At 57.4% G+C, this 19,201-nt stretch overlaps 1 protein-coding gene across 2 annotated transcripts in view; it reads right to left on the bottom strand.

Annotated features, from left to right (window-relative positions):
• The window catches only part of INPP5A (inositol polyphosphate-5-phosphatase A), a 233,472-nt gene that overhangs the window by 24,804 nt on the left and 189,467 nt on the right, over positions 1–19,201 (bottom strand). For both annotated transcript variants that reach the window (XM_077126434.1, XM_077126433.1), the window contains one exon: positions 15,309–15,393. In XM_077126434.1, the coding sequence (XP_076982549.1) occupies positions 15,309–15,393 (85 nt within the window). The remainder of the gene's footprint in view (positions 1–15,308; positions 15,394–19,201) is intronic.

The raw sequence follows: 19,201 nt of genomic DNA, 5'->3' as shown, positions 1-19,201 counted from the left end.
CCACACCAGCACACGCCTCAGGAGCTTTATGGTCCCAGGTCCCTGAGGCGCCCGTGGGCAGCTGCTTCTGCACTGCTTTGGCTCCCAAAAGTGACCTAAGGCTAAACACGGGACTGACTGCAGGGCCCAGGAGGGAGGCCCAGTGCCCCCCGGCATCCCCCATTCACACAGGCTTAACAGAGGGGTCAAGCCCCTGATGCGGCCAGGCCGCCCACGTGAGGCCCCCGCCTGCCTGCTGGCCTCCTCACTAAGGGATCTCTCTCTTGTGAAGGGAGAGAAAAATACCCACACGCTATCGTTAAAAAGCCCTCTAAGGCTCGTTACTCCTCAGTGGGCCCAGGGGGAACTGGAAGGTGCCTGGGTTCCCCCGACACACCTGCCTGCCCACAGGCCCCCACAGGGCTCGCCTTTCTCAGGGGAGGACATGGCCCCAGCCTCCCAGCCCCGGCGGCCCCACTGGATACTGCCCTGGGGGTTTGGGCTCATCTCCCCTGTACCCCAGTTTCATCACACCTGTGAGGACCCGAGACAACGCCTTCTTTATTTGGGTGGTTCAGCACTTCGCACAGTCCCGTAGGGGAGGTGCGGTCTTTGCGATGGGCTCGGTTCTGCAGCCTGAGCGTTTGCCAGGCTCCCAGTCGCCCTGCTGACTTGGCACACACCATCCCAGCATGCAAACCCTCTTGGGCTGCTTGTCCCTGCAGAGGCACGAGCTGGCCTCTGTCCTCACTGAGACAGGAGACATGGCACACACGACTCTCCACCGCCGTGGAGAACGCGGGAACAGCCCCTGGGCAGCTCCTGAGAGTGGACGAAGCACCAGGCGCTGTGCTCAGACGGCACTGAGCCCACCGCAGGGGTGGCCGCGCTTGGGCTTCCTCCAGCCCGGCTGCGGCAGTGCTGACAGGCTCCACCTTCCCAAAATGGCCCCGCAGCACGATGGGGACAGAGCACCTAGTTTCCAGGCGAGCACCAGGAGCGTCTTTCCCCATCAAGGCAGCTCTGAAGCAGAAGCGGCTCTTGTAAGAAGTATGGTGGCACTTCTTCAGCTTTCTGGAAAGACTTAGGCCCCCCGTCCAGAGCTGGCTGGCACTGTGCAGTTCCGAAGGGGGCCCTTCACTTGTCCAGGAACCCCAGAGGGCACCTGCTCAACCCCTGGAGACTTGGCTTCCTGCATCACAGCCCCCAATGTCTTGCTGCCTGGGCGGTGAGGAGCAAGGGGACTGCCAAGCATCCGAGGACACATTGGGTCCTGGGTGGCACATCTGGGCATGCCCCTGCATCGCCAGGAAGGAGGCCCTGCCTGCACTGGCATCCTCATCTCACACAGATTGGCCCTGTCCATTTTAAACTTCTGGGGGGCCATGGGGGGTGGTAGGGATGCCCCACTTGACCAGATACTAGAGAAGGCGGCAGGCGGTAAGTGGCCGCTCTCTTGTGCATGGAGTTTTGAGTGATCTTTCTCGAGACCACTTTCGATTCTGTTTTAGGCCTAAACAAGGACACAGGAGCACTCATGGCAGACCCTGAGTGCGAAGGACAAAGAGGTCACATGAGCCCAGGCCGGGGACACCGACCAGTGAGCAGACCTGCTTGGCTGGACAAACAGACGTTCCAACCAGACAGCAGGGTGTGAGAAGTGGGCTGAGACTTTCGGGCCCCAGGCCTGTGCCCTCTGACATCCTTTCCACCATGCTGCCCTTCCTCACTGACCAGAGGGCAGGCATGCCACCCAGCATGCACCTGGGCAGGGGGCAGGACCCTCGGCAGTCAGGGGCACAGGGATGGTGGGTCGGTTCCCTGCAGCCACTGTTCGGCTGGGCCTATCGTTTGTGTCTCTGGCTGTGCCCACCTCGTCTGGCAGGCTGAGGAGTGTGTGGCATTTACTGCATGGCCCATCACAGAGAAGCAGACTCCTTCTGCCTCCTAGAACTGTCTCTCTTTAGCTTCTAGAAGCAGCACCTGGGGTGCTTGGCTTCTGGGAGCATCAGATAGTCAACAAAGGGCCTGAGTAAGCTTCTCCTCCCTGCCTGGGGACGGGGTTCTGGGGCTCAGACACGACGCAGCTCTGTGGGTAATGTGTGCCTTGTGTGGTGAGAGACACATTGGGGGAAAGGCACAGAGACAGACGATTTACTTCTAACAGTGATGAAAGCAGGAAGGCAGCCTGCAGCACAGGAAAGGGCACCTGCCTCTGCAAAGCTTTCTCCTTTCAGCTGCTTAAGATCTACACGGTAACTGAAAGCTCTGTCTGATGCACTCTTCTCTGCATGCATTTCACTGAAAACACAGCCTCTCGGTCCACAGCGACCGGCAGCTTTGAAAGCTACGCACCTGCTCACCTCCGGAGGTACCCCAGCCAAGCAGCTGCCAGCCCTGCCCTCCTGGAGCCGGCTGAACACAGCACCCCCGAAGCAGGGCAAAGGGTACTCCTGCAGGGGCTGCGGGCGGCCATGCCTACACCCTGCGCACCGCGGCACATTGTGGGGCCATGGGCAGGGTGGAGCTGATGCCGTGGCTGCGATGGGAAGGCCCACCCAGGCTTGTCTGGGGTTGTGGACCAGCAGGGGTCCAGGAGGGCCAGCGGGGAGGTAAAGGGGTCAGCCATAGACACCGGGGGACAGGGTACGAGAGCCCCCAGGTCCAGGGGTGCTACTTGCCCATGGCCCCTGCGCTGGCCCAGCCTTCTGGGAACAGGCCCAGCTCTGGCCCTGCCTCCGCACACCCATCTCCAGGAGCAGAGCCAACAAAGAAGTGTGCATCCTGGCTGCGGGGACCAGGGTCCAAGCGCTCTGAGACCTCAGTATGGCCCCCCCAGACACCTCATCACCTGTGGAGCAACGGTGGGTTTGGGAGCAGGGAGCCCGCTGTTCTGGGGCCCCACAAAGGGGAAGAGGAACTCATGCGGACTTTTGGGTGAGCAGGTCAGAACAGTAACCCAACGGCGCAGGCTGCATACAGAGAGCTTTCCAGACAAGCAACCTGGGGCTGAGGGCGGCTTTATCTCCTCAAGAGCAGGGTCTTCTTGTCACCCGCCTCCCTCCAATTTGGGGAGCAAAAGTGCAAGTTTTAATCGTTAAACAAAATCAAAATGAAAGACAAAACCCAGGTGGCCCCTACATGTACACACAGTGTGAACAGCTGTCAAGGAAAACACGCCAGCGCCTTCTTACGGAACTACCAAGAGAAGAGACTCCTTTTTTTCAAATCAAGAAGTTTTAAAAGCAACTGACCCTGTGTAGCCCACGTCTGCCTTGATATAGGCTCTCTGCCTGAGGGCAGGTTGGGTGGCCCAGCACACAGAGCCCATGGGCAGCAGGTGCCATGGGGTCTCAGGGCACAGGACACACGTTCCCCGCCAGGCGCCCCTCCCTGCAGAGCGTGCGGCCTCTGCGCCAAACAGCAGAGGGCTGTGCCCACTGGCTCTCATATGTTGAAAGCCAAAGAATCTTTAAATAAAGAAATGCAAGTAGCACCTGGCCTTGGGGTCAGGAAGAGCCCCGAGAGCCGCGACAGTCCTAGGTCAGCGCCACTGCATGGAGCCCCTGAACCGACCGCGAGGGCAGGAGGGTGCTGAGCTCTTCACTGTGCCGGGAGCCGTAGGCAGCTGTGCCCAGGACCCGGCCCCAGCAGCTGCTGCTCCAAGGCACCACGTGGCTGGGATGGCTGCCTGGGCTCCCACTCACAATTCAGAAGTGTCTATTTTAGGTCATTCACGTGCTAGAAAATGCAGAGCTGGCAGCTCTGATGTGAGGCCAGTGGTTGTGGCTTGGCCTGGACATTCCCAGGACTTGAGTGCAGCCAGAGCCCATGACCCAGCCTGGGGGAAAGGCGGCCATGCATCCCCATGTCCAACCCAGGAGGGGCCTGGTGACCGGAGCTCGAGGCAGAGCCGTCACCTCTGCAGCAGCGACAGACATGACACGAATTAAACAACCGAGTTTAAACATGCAGAAGTTTCCTCTCAGACTGAGAAACAGGACTATGTGCTGTTGTAAGGAAAGTGCTTGGTTCTTAAGCAAACTCTCTACCTGGGTCTTGACGTATCCAATTGACGCACCAAAGGGGCAAGTGAAGGTGACTGAAGAGTAGGCAGGACGTTCTGCAGTGTGGTGCAAGTCCCGGCTGAGGCATGAGCCTCACTGCCTTGTGCAGACCTGACCCCGGGGATCCAGGGCTGGTGGGTGGCTCTGCAGGCGCATTCACCAATTTTTCATGCCCGTCCCTCCAAATGTGACCCTGCTCTGAGCTTTCACCCCCTGACAACTCCACGCTGGAGAACAAGTAGGCCCCCAATGGCGTGAAATCACAGACAAAGGCCGAGGGGACGGGTGGAGGGCAGCAGGTCCAGGCCTGGCCGCGCCACACAGGGGCCTAGAGCAGATGTGCGTAGGACCCAATTCCTGAACTCAAAGGAAAAGCTGTAAAAGAGATGGGCCTTAAAATTGCCGCCCTCACTGGTTCAGAATGAAAGTGCCCAGGAGGCGGCAGGCCCGTTGGGAATAAATCTGAGCAGAGTCCGTGTGGCACCGGGAAGTCCCAGCGCTCTCCTGTCCACACGCCCCAGCACGTGGCTCGAACCCGACTCAGAAGCTGAGGACCTCGCAGCTGCTTACAAAAGGGCTCTGCTCATCCGCATGAGTCAGCGCGGCTGCTGGCTTTGCTCACTCATAGGAACCTGTGCCACTATCCGCAAGGGCTCCTGAAAGTAGGGAATAAAACCAGGGCAAATCCATGCCCTGGAAACTGCCCGGCAGCCTGCCAGGGGCACGGGGTCCCCTTACCATGCACGTGCTGGACTGGAAGGAGAGGATCCACCCAGGGGCTCCCCAGAGGGCAACAGGCATGGGCCTCTGACAGCTAGAGCTGCCAGGACGAAGGCTGTCCAAGGCCCCCAGTGCAAGCACACAGGATGGGCCCCTGCACCCTTTCTGTACCCCCAGCTTCCAGGCAGTTCCTGGCTGCTTGCAGAGCAGGGTGGGTGACTGGGAGGCCCACCTCAGCCGTCTCCCACCCTTTTGAAAGCTGCCCGGTCTCTGCACACAAATGAGCAGCAGCGCAGGGTTCAGGAGTCGTCTCCCTACAGCCACAGCCCCAGGCCTCGCACCCCTCTTCTCCTAGCCTGGCCAGCTCTCACCCAGTACTGCTCAGGCCGTGCGGGCGGACTTCACACCCTCTCACTGTCGCCCAGTCTGGAAACTGGGGCTGCTGACGGGGCTAACAGGCTGTAGTTTAATCACATCAGCTACTGGGTTAAAACAAGCACCCGAGCACCCAGTCACCAACGCTCATTCTGGGTGCAGTGCCTCTGGAAGTGCATGTGGAGTCCTGGCCCTGTGCTGGGACAGGGACCGCGTGGAGGGGGACGGCACTGTGTTGGCCCAACAGGGACTGTGTGGACGGCGCCACATCCACCCAACAGGAGCTGCGCAGAGGTGGACGGTGCTGCATCCCTGACTTATACCTGAAATCCTGAGGTTTCCTTGCTCCGCCCTCCTCCCCAGGACACTGCCGCGATATCAAAGGAACCCAATGTTCATGCAGTAAATGCTGGGACTTGAGCTTCAGAAAATGCGAGATGGCTTTCCTGAAAAACTGACCACAGACCCGCCGGGCAGAAAGTGACCTCTGCTGATCTTCTTAGTGTCCTATAATTTTTGGTTAAACTCTAGCCATAAAAGTGTCTAAAAATAAAAAGGCCTACAAGTGCAAGTTTAACATAACATTTCTCATGCAGCAGGGATTAAAGAAATGATTGGAAAGGATTTCGAAAAGATGCTTTACAAAGAAAGGCTTGAGTCCTTTACACAAGTTTTCCTTAAAACAAGTTATTGGAAAATCATTACCCTTTAAATTAAATTTTTTCAAATGACTCTAGAAAATAGAATTGACTCTAGAGAACAAGCATAATCTTGTGTGCTACAAATACTTCTCCAGTAATGCTGACCATCAATATAAATCCGCGTTCGATCTATCGAACACTATCAAATCTACATAACGATCTTGCTGTGGAAGGGGTATTAGCTGAAACGGCAGTTACTGTCCTGGATTTGTTCTATTGTGCTGGACTCACAAGTGTGCTGCCCAGAACTGCCTCCAGGAACTAAGAAGCAGGCCCCAGGACCGCCGGAGCCCCTGACCCATCAGAAAAGGTAGCACTGGGCTGTGACGCTGCCACTGTGGAGCACGAAGAACCCCAACAGCAAACTCTGCCCCACGGACCTCCAGCCCTTGGACTTGATGTGACTTCTGGGAGCACAGGCCCCGAGTGGCAATTGTCCCTGGTAACCACCATCCACAGACGTCCCTGCAGACACATCCATGCAGCAGACTGAAGGTGCCAACAGCAGGCCCCCGTCCTGGTGGCTCCAAAACAGGTGCCCGGTGGTGGGTGTGTGGGACAGTTCCCGGCGGACAGCACCCCAGCGGACCCTCCATCAGCCCCAGTGCAGGGATGGGCACCCAGTGGTCGTGCTCTCCATGAGATGTGTGTGGCAGTGGTGGTCCCCTGGCGCCATGGTCCGTGAGCTCCCACAGGTGTGGGACGAGACCTGGACACCCGAGGTGATGGCTGCAAAGATGCTGGAGCGGAGAACGGCCAGTGCGGTCCAGCCCTGCTATCCACCATGCTATTTAGGATAGGACCGGCATGGTGGCGTGGAATGGCCAGGGTCCCTGGGCTCCTGTGGCCTGGACTGCAGCGTCCTTCCCCATCACACACCAGTGCACGCCCAGGCGCTGCATCAGGCAAGTTCGCTCTCAGGCCCCAGGCCGCCCCCAGCTGGAGCAAGTTGGGGGGTCCGGGAGATGGGGGTGCAGCACTGGCCAGAGGAAGGCCAAGGTGGAGGTTGGTTCTCACAGGCCAGCTCGGGTCACGCCCTGGCAATGTGTCCTTACAGCTCTGCGAAGCTGAGGCTGCCACTGGCACCCAGCTGGTGAGATGAAGGTCCGACATGGCCGGTGACTCCCAGACCCCACAGCCAGCACACCCTCTGCAGCACCAACTCAAGGGAAGGTGCCTCACTAGGGCCGGGGGCGAGGGCAGAGGCCCCACAGGGACTTCCCAAAGGGGCACAATGAGCCTGGCCCCGGCTGCACACACACGCACCAAAGCAGAGCCAGATCCAAGACCTTTGGACAACCAGGATCCTCTCAAAGAAGCAAAACCACTGCGAGGATTTCTGTGGGTTTCAGGGCAGGGAGGACACACAGACACAGGAAAGGAGGGTCACGAACAGACGCTAACCAAAAGAACCAAGAGATGGGATGGGGCCCTTTCTGGGTTTCTACTGGAAATCACCCCAGGCTTGCAGAAGGGAGGCTGGCATGACCTGTTCTCAGTCTAGCCGTCCACCTGCGGCTCCTCTCCTGGACTCGGACCTGCTCTCCCTCACAGCCCTTCCTGGCGCACCCCAGGCCCTGGAGGAGGGAAAGCTATTGGTGGCTGCCGAGAAGGGCCCCGACTCTGGGTCTGAAACGGCCTGCGTCAGCACGAGCAGGCCAGGGGGACAAAGGCCAGCTGTCCCCGAGCCTGAGGGGCGAGGACGCGCAGTCCATGAAAAGCACTGTTATGAGGGGCTGGTTATGTCAGCGCCCAGGCGGCCTGCCCCTCCTTGGTTCATATTGTCAACTGTTCATCTAGAACAACAACAGGCAATAAAGGTTCTTTCATCTCTCGCCGAGCCTGCTCTGTGCCCCAGCCCCCCGCAAAGATGGACGTGGCGCTAGTGGAGCTCTGAGGGCCAGCCTGGCCTGTCACACCAGGGAGGACTCAATGGAGTCTTGCAAAAGAGAGCCCTGGCTCTTTCTCAGACTACGGTGTCCCGGCGTCTCGCTGCATCCTGTGCCATCTGGGCCTCTCCTTCAGCCTAGCTCTCTCGGAGGCCCTCACCAGGACACCGCCCAGGCCCCACTGGCCAGCGTGCCCAGCCCCGGGCGGGCGGGAGGGACAGGCCCTCCCAGCACGCGCATCTTACAAGGCGCAGTCCCAGGTTCTGACAGCTCAGCGCAGGCAAAGGCCGGTGCCCTCGGGACGGCTGCTCAGCACAGCCCAGGCCCCCGCTCCACAGCCACCACCCACAGGCTTAGGAGACCCTAAGGCACAGAGGGAGCAATTCAAAATCAAGGATGAACGGCTAAAAGATACAGAAAAAGGCATTAAGTTGAGTGAACATCAAGCAGGTGCTCAATGAGGAGTGGATCAAAACCTCCAGTTCTTGGAACACAGCCCTGAGACAGATGAGGGAAAAACCCAGGAACTTTCAGTTGTCTTTTTCGAGAAAATGGAATCATTATTTTTACATAAAGCCCGCAGTTGGAAACACTGGCTAATGTTCATAAAGTGACCTGAACTGCCTGGAAGAAAAATTCCTTAAATCTACAACTCAAAATTATCCTTATAATTAAATATATAATACTATAATTTATTTGTGGTCAGTGTCACAGGCCTACAGAGAAATAAACCAATTAGAGCAGCGTGTTAACAAAACTGGTAATTAAAAAATAAAAGACAAACAATAACTCTGTTGTTTTGTAACCCAAGATTCTTAAAAACCAACTGAACAATCTTAGGCTACTGTGTGGCAAATGCGTCCCAAGGACTGGCCCTCCAGCACCGCTGACCTGCAGCCTCCAGGACAAAATGGTCTGGGGCAGGAGCCCAGCAGGGGAGGTGACCCCTCCCACAGCAGAGGGTGCCCTGCCCCTAGGGGAAGGTGGCCCCGCCTACTGTGAAGAGGCTGTAATTGGGGAGGAGGCTGCCCCAGCCAGTGTGGCCTGGCTGAGGTCTGGACAGGAGGCCATCTACCAGGCCCCAATTTAAAATGAAACCCTCAGGACCCGGGCAATCTCCCTCCCTCCCTGCTGCCCCTCCTCTCTGCCTGTTGGTCCTCTCCGCTGGGGCATCTCTCTCCCTCCCCTATTCCTGCTGACCCCTCTCCCGGCACACCACCCTCCCCTGTCCCTGACACCCTCCCCTGGTGCACCACCACCCCCTGTCCCTGCTGACCCATCCCCTAGGGCACCACCCTCCCCTGCCCCTGCTGCCCCCTCCCCTGGGGCACATTTCTCCCCTGTCCCTGCTGCCCTCCATCCCCTGGGGCACCACCCTCCCCTGTCCCTGCTGCCCCCCTCCCCTGGGGCACCTCCCTCCCTCCCCTGACCCTGCTGTACCCTCCCCTGAAACACCACCCTCCCCTGTCCCTGCTGATCTCCTCCCCCAGGGCGCCACCCTCCCTGCCCCATCCCTGCTGCCCACTTCTCCCTAGGATCCAGCCCTGACTTTTGGGGCCTGACTCCCAACAGGCCTGGCCAGCACTCAGTATGTACCTGTCAGCAACGGGCAACTGGTTTTAAAAAGCAGCCACCAGCTCCCCAAATCACATCCATCACGGGCACTGTCAGGCAGGACCAGGCAGCAGGTGTGCGGAGGCTGGGCCAGAGGGAGATGGCGTGCCTGGCACCACCGTCACTCCCTGTTACCCGAGCCCAGCTGAGCACCCCAGCTGCCAGTTGCCAGCACTCAAGGCATAAAGCACATCCACCGGAGTGCAGCAGCAGGCGGCGCCCAGAGCCCGTGTAGCCACCCATCCAGGGGCACTGCGTCCTCTCAGGCAGAGCAGGAGCATCATGTTTAATTTGCGTACATTTTAATCTGCCCACAAGGTGCCAAATCTGACCCGTGTCCTGTCATCCCAGCCCTGCCCAGAAGGCAGGCATTCCTGTCCGTGTGCGCCTGCAGGGTAAGCCGTGCCGATTCCGCAGGGAAGGGCCTCCTGGTGGGCACAGGGCACCCTCCGCTGGCCACAACCCTGCTCCTAAGGCTTCCCGGGCCCCCTGGGCTCCAGGGTGGTGCTGGTCTGCGACCTCCAGGATCCTGTGGGCGCCTGGGCATGGAGAGAGCACCCGGGACACAGGGCGCCATGAAGACCCGAACCTCAGCGCCCCGCTAGGCATGGCCCCCAGGACCACGGCTCCCCGAGCACACCACGGGAGCCCCATTCCCGGGTGATGATGGGTAAGGCCAGTGTCCCCACAGCAAGGTGGCAGGAAAGATCTGCTAGACAAATGATGAATAAACATCAGAACTTAGGAACAGCAAGTTTTGATGGTGTCACCAGAGCTGGAACAGCAAAGCCTCTGCAGGCCTCCTTGGAAAGAGAGATGCCCCTGGCTCACGTCCGCCGGGCTGGCACGAGCAACCTGTGGGCACTGACCTGCTCTACATGTCAAGATTTTCCTAAACACACTCTAGTTCGGAACAATCCTTAACCACAAAAAAAGAGGCTGAAATACAAAATGTACTAAACAGAAGGAACCCACAAGTGTCATTAACTGCTCTTAATCTGACTGAAGGGACAAAGGCGGCCTGGGAGGACTGACCCCACAGCGGCTGCCAGGAGGGACCCCCAGAGGCCACGGCCCCACCTGCCCATGGGGTGGAGGCAGTTGGGGGGACAGAGCTCAGGCTGAAATGCCATTGGAGTCCCTGGAGGGCCTAACCTAGGGTCTGAGTCCACAGGTCTGGGTGGGGCACGGGAATCCACAGGCCAGCAAGCTCCCAAGTGCTGCCGGTCTGGGCAACCACCCCCCCCGAGGACCCACTCCCAAGGACCCACCCCGAGGACCTGCCCCCCACGGGGTCAAGAAGGGAAAAGCAGCTGCACTCTACGCTCCCATTACATCTTCCACCTTAATTTGGAAAATACTGGAAGAAAATGAAACACTTGGTCACCTGACAGCTGTATGTCCATAGGTTTAAAAGAGGCATGCAGGCATGAAAACCCACCAAAAGTTAATCCATGGATCTAAGACCCATATATTTACTTACTGAGCAAATAATTCAATTAAAAACTACTAAAGCTCTGGGTTTCTCAAGTGGGAGGGGCCACAACCAGAACTCCGAGGTAAACCTTCAGGTTTACCGTGCCCCCCGAACAAAACTACCCCAATAACCTTAGAGACCATGGGGCAGGGCAGGTGGACATCCCCAAGGAGGTCCCCAAAGGCCCCACGGGGCCTTTTCGCAGCACCCCTGGCCACAAACTGCCTCTTACTCACATGCTGAACCCCCATGCAGCCCCTGGATGGAAGCCACGCCTGCCCTGGATGGACCCCAAGCCTACCCCGGTGGGACCCTCACGCCTGTCCTGGAGGGACCCCATGCCTGTCCTGGAGGGACCTCACGCCTACCCCGGTGGGACCCTCACGCCTGTCCTGGTGGGACCCCACGCCTGTCCTGGTGGGACCCTCACACCTGTCCTGGAGGGACCCCACGCCTGTCCTGGTGGGACCCTCACACCTGTCCTGGAGGGACCCCACGCCTGTCCTGGTGGGACCCTCACACCTGTCCTGGAGGGACCCCACGCCTGTCCTGGTGGGACCCTCACACCTGTCCTGGAGGGACCCCACGCCTGTCCTGGAGGGACCCCACGCCTGTCCTGGTGGGACCCTCACACCTGTCCTGGAGGGACCCCACGCCTGTCCTGGTGGGACCCTCACACCTGTCCTGGTGGGACCCTCACACCTGTCCTGGAGGGACCCCACGCCTGTCCTGGTGGGACCCTCACACCTGTCCTGGAGGGACCCCATGCCTGTCCTGGAGGGACCCCACGCCTGTCCTGGTGGGACCCTCACACCTGTCCTGGAGGGACCCCACGCCTGTTCTGGTGGGACCCTCACACCTGTCCTGGAGGGACCCCACGCCTGTCCTGGAGGGACCCCCACACCTGTCCTGGAGGGACCCCATGCCTGTCCTGGTGGGACCCTCACACCTGTCCTGGAGGGACCCCATGCCTGTCCTGGAGGGACCCCCACACCTGTCCTGGAGGGACCCCACGCCTGTCCTGGTGGGACCCTCACACCTGTCCTGGAGGGACCCCACGCCTGTCCTGGTGGGACCCTCACACCTGTCCTGGAGGGACCCCACGCCTGTCCTGGTGGGACCCTCACACCTGTCCTGGAGGGACCCCATGCCTGTCCTGGAGGGACCCCCACACCTGTCCTGGAGGGACCCCATGCCTGCCGTGGAGGGACCCCCACACTTGCCCCAGTAGGACCCCACACCTGACCTGGTGGGACCCCACGCCTGCTGTGGAGGGACCCCACACCTGCCCTGGAGGACCTCACGCTGGCCCTGGAGCATCCTCCCCAGCCCCCAGTGTCCAGCAGAGCCCTGGGCTTCCCCAAGCCACCTCAGTGCAGCTTCCTAGAAGGGGAAAGGAAAAAATGTATATAGGAAAATGCATATAAAAATGCTGAATGTATGGGACATCAATAGTTTATAACCACTTAGTCGACCTCAGGGAGAAGGGACCACATAAATGCATAACCTGACTTTATTAACAATTAAAACCACTGCTCAGCCATCCAGTTTAATGTGAGAGAAGATGCGCATGCTGGTTGTTGGCTGCTGGCTGGCCTGCTCCTCGCACTGTGGTTTAGAAACACAACGTGTGCCCCCACGGGCCCTCCCCAGCCAGCACACACTGTGCCTGCTCCGGGCAGCCCAGCCCCTCTGCCACCTTGTAGGGCCCTGGGTGGGTGGGACAGGGAAACCTATGGGAGCGAGATAGAGGGCAGGGAGGGCTGGACGGGCAGGAGCAGGAAGAGCCAGCCGCCCAGGGGTCCAGAAGGCAGAGAAGCTGGGGCAGGGGTGAAGACCGCACAGGGTAGTTCTTTGGAGGAAACTGCAAACCAAACCTGCGTTTCAAGTAATCCCATATCACTAGCTTTGATAGGAAAGTAATAGAGAATGAAGACAGCATTTATTTCACTGCAGCAGGAAGAAGAGAATGCTGGGCAGCACGGCAAAGCTTCTGCAGCCCACCTCGCAGTGACACGTACGCCCCCGGAAACTTCCCAAGGGTCAGTAGCATGAAGTGACTCTTAAGACCCGCAGCAGTTCTTGGGAGAATCCACTGACAACTTCCCCCAAACAACTAACTCCAAGGCACAAGCTCTGAGAACCCATTTACTCCTTTGTAGTTTGATTTCAAAAGTTCTGTGTGAAGGTAGTTTTGGAAAAAGAACACACTATCCTATTGCTCAGACAGTTAAATGTGGTCTCAGGTGCCACCTCTCCCCCCACCACAGTCAGGGGCATGGGGGGGCTGGCCTGGGCATCCCCACCCTGGGCTCTGCCCCTGCCTCTGCCCCTTGTACCCAGACCTTAACCACCAGTCTGACCCCAGGGGGACGGGACAGGGCTTGGGGCAAGATGCCTTGAGCCTCCTGCTCTGTGGGAAGTGGGCGCAGGCTCGAGATCTGAAAAGCAAAGGGAAACAGGCCCCGGGGTGCCCTCCTGGGCATGCACCCCACCTGCCAGCGTCACTGGGGTGCACTGGGGGGGACATAGGCAGGTCCACCTGGGAGGGGACACCCCCCTGCACCCAAACCACCCCATTTCAACATGTCACCATTCAACACTAAACTGCTGAGCTGCCCACTCTCTCCGAGGGGCAAACTCAGGAAGCGAGGCCAGCGACGGCTTGGCCTGTGTGCAGAGCGGCTGCCCTTTTTGGGGATGTTTGTTCTACCAAGAGGGAAGAGGCCCTTTTTGATGCTTTCTGGACTTTTCCTGAGGCATGGTCTTTGGCAGTCGCTTGGTCACTCTGACGTGGCCCCCTGACGTGAGCCGGGCCCTCGCGGCAGCAGCGGGCATAGCAGGGTCCTTGGATGCCCCACGCCCAGAGCTAAGAGAGGATGTCTTGGGGAAATGTGTCTCTCTGGAATCTGGGGCTCCTGGATACTGGAGGGGCTGACCCAGGGCGAGGCAGGCAGCACCCATGGCCCCTGGGGGACACACCTAGCCTGGGGGACTTTGACTAGACCCCAGCCCTTGGCTACCAGCTCTGCCACCTCAAAACGAGGAAGGAAACGCACAGATGGAAGTAAACGGTTTTGTGCCCCAATGGAATTAATTTGTCCAGTTAAAAGATCTGCAGCCCGTGTGGCCAGGCCGCCCTCTAGGAGCCCCTGCACCCGCAGAAGGGCTTGTGCTCGGCCCAGATATTCTGCCCGTGTGGGCCGAGGCCATGCCCTGTGGGACGCTGTCGGCTCAGAGAAGAAGGAAAAAAGGACTTCAGGAGAATGTGGCCCGTTTCTGTGCGGGATGGCCCAGAGCTCACTCGGGCCTGCCTTTAAAGATGATTTTCTGCCGAGGATGGAAGATCAAGGTGGGACAGCATTTGCCCTTAGCCCGCCCTCGGCAGCCGACCCTCGCACTGGCTTCTGGCACACGCACCCACACCAACTTGTGAGCACGTGCCCAGCACCCTCAGGCCATCTGCCTGTCTGCTGGGAGAGCTGAGCTGGCGCCCACCTGCCTGCCTCTTCTCGGCACAACCCGGGCAGGAGCCTCCCTGCCTGGTGTGGGCAGGGGTCTGTGTCCTGCCTGGTGTGAGCAGAGAGCTGTGTCCAGTGTTTCTGCACTTCCTCCCTGCCAGGAAAGCTGGCATCGGTGTGTAAGTTACAGGACGAGGGCGGGGATGGTCCGCCCCGCTGCCCAGAGCGGCAGGACCAATGTCTACACCCAGCTGCCTGAGCCTACCTGCCTAGGGCTGTATCTACTTGTCTGTACCCACCTGCCCTGGATAGCGTCCCACCCGGCTGTGCCGACCTGCTCCAGCCCACGTCATGAGAAAGTCAAACGCCTGTGCCGAGGCCACTGCAACCAATCCACACCCAACACAGGGCCCACCACGTCCCCACCTCCCAGACCTGGACGCCATTCAGGGAAGCTCAGGCCACTGGCTGGCATGTGGTGGGCCACCCCAGTGCTGGTCATGGCAGCAGGTGAGCCAGGGCTGGAGCCCAAAGATCTAGAACCATCAACAGTTTACTAACAGAAACAAGGTAACCAGTTTGCAGATACAGAAATACAACCTTAAAAATGGGCTTTCATAACTGCTACATTTCTGGTGAGGAAAAACAGTTGACATCCAGTGGGTGCAGAGCAGCCGCGGGGCCAGGCGAGCTGCTCTTGGGCGCGTTCCCTGTGCTCGTCATTTTCTAGCTGCCGCTTTTTAGCCATGACCAACCCTGTGCTGCTGGACACTGAGCGCTGCTGGCTAGCGGGGGGCACTGCCTGACAGATGATTCCGGGGGCTCCGATTCCCCTCCAGTTCCAACAATCACCCCTTTGTGGCAGTGAAAATGTTCCTTTATTAGGACTTTCTGCCTTAAGAAACACAACCAGTGCAAACGCCAAGGCTGGAGTTGGCTTTGAAGGCTGGCCTTCCTCCTGGCATTTTTCCATAAGGAAGTCAAACTCAGAGGTCTGCCCAGGCTGGGGTGGGAACAGAGCTCACCTCCACGACAGACTTGGAGTCCAGCCGGAAGTTGAAGTCACCGAATACAAAGTAGGAAACCTTCTCGAATCGCTGATCGACAATTCTGGGTGGGGAGAAGGAGACAGGGTGAGCAAGGCACCCACAGACGTCTGCCCCCACCCCTCCTGCCCCCCTGCCCCGCGCCCGAGGAGGGCCACCGAGTCCGTGCCTGGCAGCCCCAGCTGCCAGCGAGGGCACTGTGGAGGGCGGCTGTCCCCAAGCGGACATGCAAGCTGCCCACAGTGGGTAGGCAGAGCTCAGCCTTGTAGCGGGCTCAGGTCCTGGCCAGGCTGCATCTCAGTGTTTTGGAGGAAAAGCCACAGCCCAACCCAAAAGGAAAGGGATAAGGACAAGTAAGACTCGGGTGGGATGGGAAGGGGCTGTTCCAGCCGAGAGGACAGTGAGTGCTGCGGGGCTGGGGGACAGCCCAGAGGGCCCGGCTTCCTGCTCGTTAGGATGGCCACCCACGGCAGGGGCACGTCCACCCCTGTGGGCCCCAAAGCTGTCAAGTAACAGCTACACACTGATTTTTTTTTAGCCGCACACTACTTTGCTTGAAAAAGTTTTTCCATATGTTTTAAATTAGTGAAAATCCATCTCTTACAGAGGTGTGCACTGAAACCCTTAGGTGTGGCAGACATCGGAGCGCAGTGTCCCTCAGACCCCTCCCCTATAAGAGTAAGGTGTTAGCTGCCTGCACAGGCAGCCCCAGATCCGCCTCCCCGGCAGCTGGCACACAGGCCCTGTTCTGGGAGCAGGGTGCCATGCTCCTCCTGGTTCAGAGACCCCTTTGAAAACATTTAGAGGCAAAGACAACCATTTACAACTCCATATTCACGAACAGGTCAGTCACACCCAAGAGTAGCATTTGTAGGGAAGGAGGAAAGTCTCAATGTCGATGCCAGCTTGGCCCTGGGTGGGACCCAAGGGTGTGGGGAGCTGAGGGCCTAGGCACACAGGCTGCATGTACAGAGGGCTCTGCTGCTGGATGCTGCCACCAAGCCCAAGGCAGGGGAGGTCCTTCCCCACGCAAACTCAGCTTCCAAGCAGGTGCCAAGACCCTGGCCCGTGCTGCAGGCAGGTAAGACCTGGGCAGACGCCATCTTCCTGCAGCGTCCCTGCAGCGGCCACTGGGGGCTGGGGGCCTGGTCAGACCTCAGGGCTGGGGTCAGGGATGTGGCCGCAGGCCCCTTGGGAACAGAAATGGGGGTCCCTCGTGGAGGACGGCAGGCCTCTGGGGGTGACAGAGCACTCAGCTCACATAGAAAGCTACGCAGCCTTTTCTAGTGACTCACTGAAAATGAGGTCTTCCGAGAAAGGGGTCACCTGGAGGCCGCCCTGCACAGGGTCTGCCTCTGAGGCGCGGTGCCAGCCCACCTGCGGCCTTCGGACTGGAGCTGCTGGGTTGCCCAGGCCCACTGCCCCATCCCTTTGGATCTTCCGGCCGCTGCAAGGGGGTGGCTTCTCTGGCAGAGCAGGTGACAGCTCTGGACGTGCGTGTCTCAGCACATAACAACCGTCAATGGACAGTGGCTCCGCGGGTTTGCATGGTCAGGAGCGTCGGGTGTTGGAACTAATCAACCGTTGGCTGAATCTCTGCCTTTCTGGGGACACAGAACTTCATTTTTTTTTTTTTTTTTAACATGGGCAGGCACGGGAAATCAAATCCGGGTCTCTGGCATGGCAGGAAAGAGTTCTGCCACTGAGCCACCACTGCACCGCCCAGAATGTCATTTTTGTTTTAATTTGCACACCCCATGCAGTCAGGCTATCTTTTGATCTATTTACTGGGATTTGCATTTTCCTTTGCTTTTATTTTTCATGGCCTGTTTTCTATCTGGCTCCTTGCTTTTTCTTTTTCATTTTCTAGAATTTCTTTGTAAATTCTAGATGTAAATGCTCTGTCTCCTGCAGACGTGGAAAACACTCATCCAGGTCTCTTACAGTCTTTCCGTTCTGACACAGAGGAAGTCTCATTTCCTCGTGTCCTCTCTGAGTCCCAGGGCAGGGCCAGGGCCTCCTCCACACTGTCCATCAGGTGGTGGGACGCACCCTGAGTCCCAGGGCAGGGGCTTGGGCATGGGTCAGGCCACCCACACAGGACCCACCTGCCCTCCAGGGGGGCAACCTGAAATGAGATCGCATCCCCATGGCTCTCTGCAGACCCTCTTATCTACTCCTGCACCACACTTTCAGGTCATATTCCCTTTTATACAGAATTCTTCTTTTTTACAATTCCTTAAAAAATTGTCTCAGCTATTTTCACCTTCCTCTTGCACAGTAAGTTCTGCATCACCTTGCCCAAATCCATAAAATAATTGCATTATAATTGTAATCACTTTAATTTATGCATCAACTTGAGAGAAAATGGCATACTTTACAAATAGTACAGGTGACTGGTCATTTCCTTACTTGGTTTAAAATGGAATCTTTCTGGAAGATGGAGGAATAGAATAGGCAGGCACCCTGCTCCACGGAACTAGAGAAGTGACAGAAAAATGACCAGGACAGCAGTTCTAGGGTGCGAGTAACCAGAAAGGTCATCCATATAATTCAGGGGCCCTGGATGGAAAGGCCAAGGAATCTGGACACAGAGAAGGGGATGAGTGGACTCCATCGGGACTCCACTGGGGCTAGGAGGCGGCACCCGGGAAGATGTGCGTCTGGAAGCAGTGGTGCACCCCTGCACTCTTGCCTGCCCCCACAGTTTGCTTGGGAGACTCTGCAGCCAGAAGCTCCCATGGGGAACCCAGAAGCCAGTCAACTTGTTCTCTCTGCACACAGAGACCCCTGAGCTAGTGCCCAGAGCCTACCCTGCCCCTCTGCCTACAGAGGCCCGTGGGCCTAGGAGTGCCCAGATGGGGAGGCGGGGACGGGACAGCGAGCCACGCTGAGCCATGTCACACCCCACCCAGTGCCAGGCCCCGCTCTGTTAATGACATAAAGGAGAGCAAGAAGATGCTAAAAGAACATAAAGTAGAGTTTGAAAGAAAAAACAGAAAAACAACAGATCTCACAGAGATGAAAGATACTGTAGACTAAATTAAAAATATCCTAGAGACACACAACAGCAGCTTTGAAGAGGCAGAGGAATGCAAGCTAGAAAAAAGGACTACTGGACTCGAATGCACAAAAGAACAAATGGCAAAAAAGATGGAAACATTGGAACTGGATTTCAAGGAAATGATGGACAACACAAAGCACATAAATATAAGAATAACTGGTGTCCCAGAAGGAGAAGAGCAGAGTAAAGGGCTAGGAAGATTAGTTGAGGAGATAATGGGGGGAATACCCCAATCCTTATAAAAGACATAAATACGCAAATAAAAGAAGTCCAACGAACCACAAATAGGATAAATCCAAATAAGCCTACTCCAAGACACATACTACTCAGAATGTCAGATGCTAAAGAGAAGCAGAAAATCCTGAAAGCAGCAAGAGAAAAGTGACTTATCACATACAAGAGGAACCACGTAAGACTGAGTTCAGACTACTCAACCAGCACCATGGAGGCGAGAAGGCAATGGTATAATATATTTAAGATCCTGAAAGAGAAAGACTTTCAGCCAAGAATTCTTCATCCAGCTAAGGTGTACTTCAAAAGTGAGGGAGAGATTAAAATTTTCAGACAACAAAGCCTGCGCGAATTTGTCAACAGAACACTGCCCTATAAGAAATCCTAAGAGGAATTCTGCTAGGTTAAAAAAAAAAAAGACAGGAGAGGGAGGGAGGTCTGGAGGAGATGACACAGAATTGAAGAGCATCAGTAAGGGTAATTTAAGAGATAAAACCAGAGAGGGGGAAAAGAATATATAAATCTGACAAAAACCAAAGGATAGGGCAGGGCAATGGTGGCTCAGTGGCAGAATTCT

Source organism: Tamandua tetradactyla, chromosome 13 (genome assembly GCF_023851605.1).
Source record: "Tamandua tetradactyla isolate mTamTet1 chromosome 13, mTamTet1.pri, whole genome shotgun sequence".
In the NCBI taxonomy this organism is placed as follows: Eukaryota; Metazoa; Chordata; class Mammalia; order Pilosa; family Myrmecophagidae; genus Tamandua; species Tamandua tetradactyla.
The sequence above is the reverse complement of the archived record's forward strand: the minus strand, read 5'-3'. Positions and strand labels throughout refer to the sequence as shown.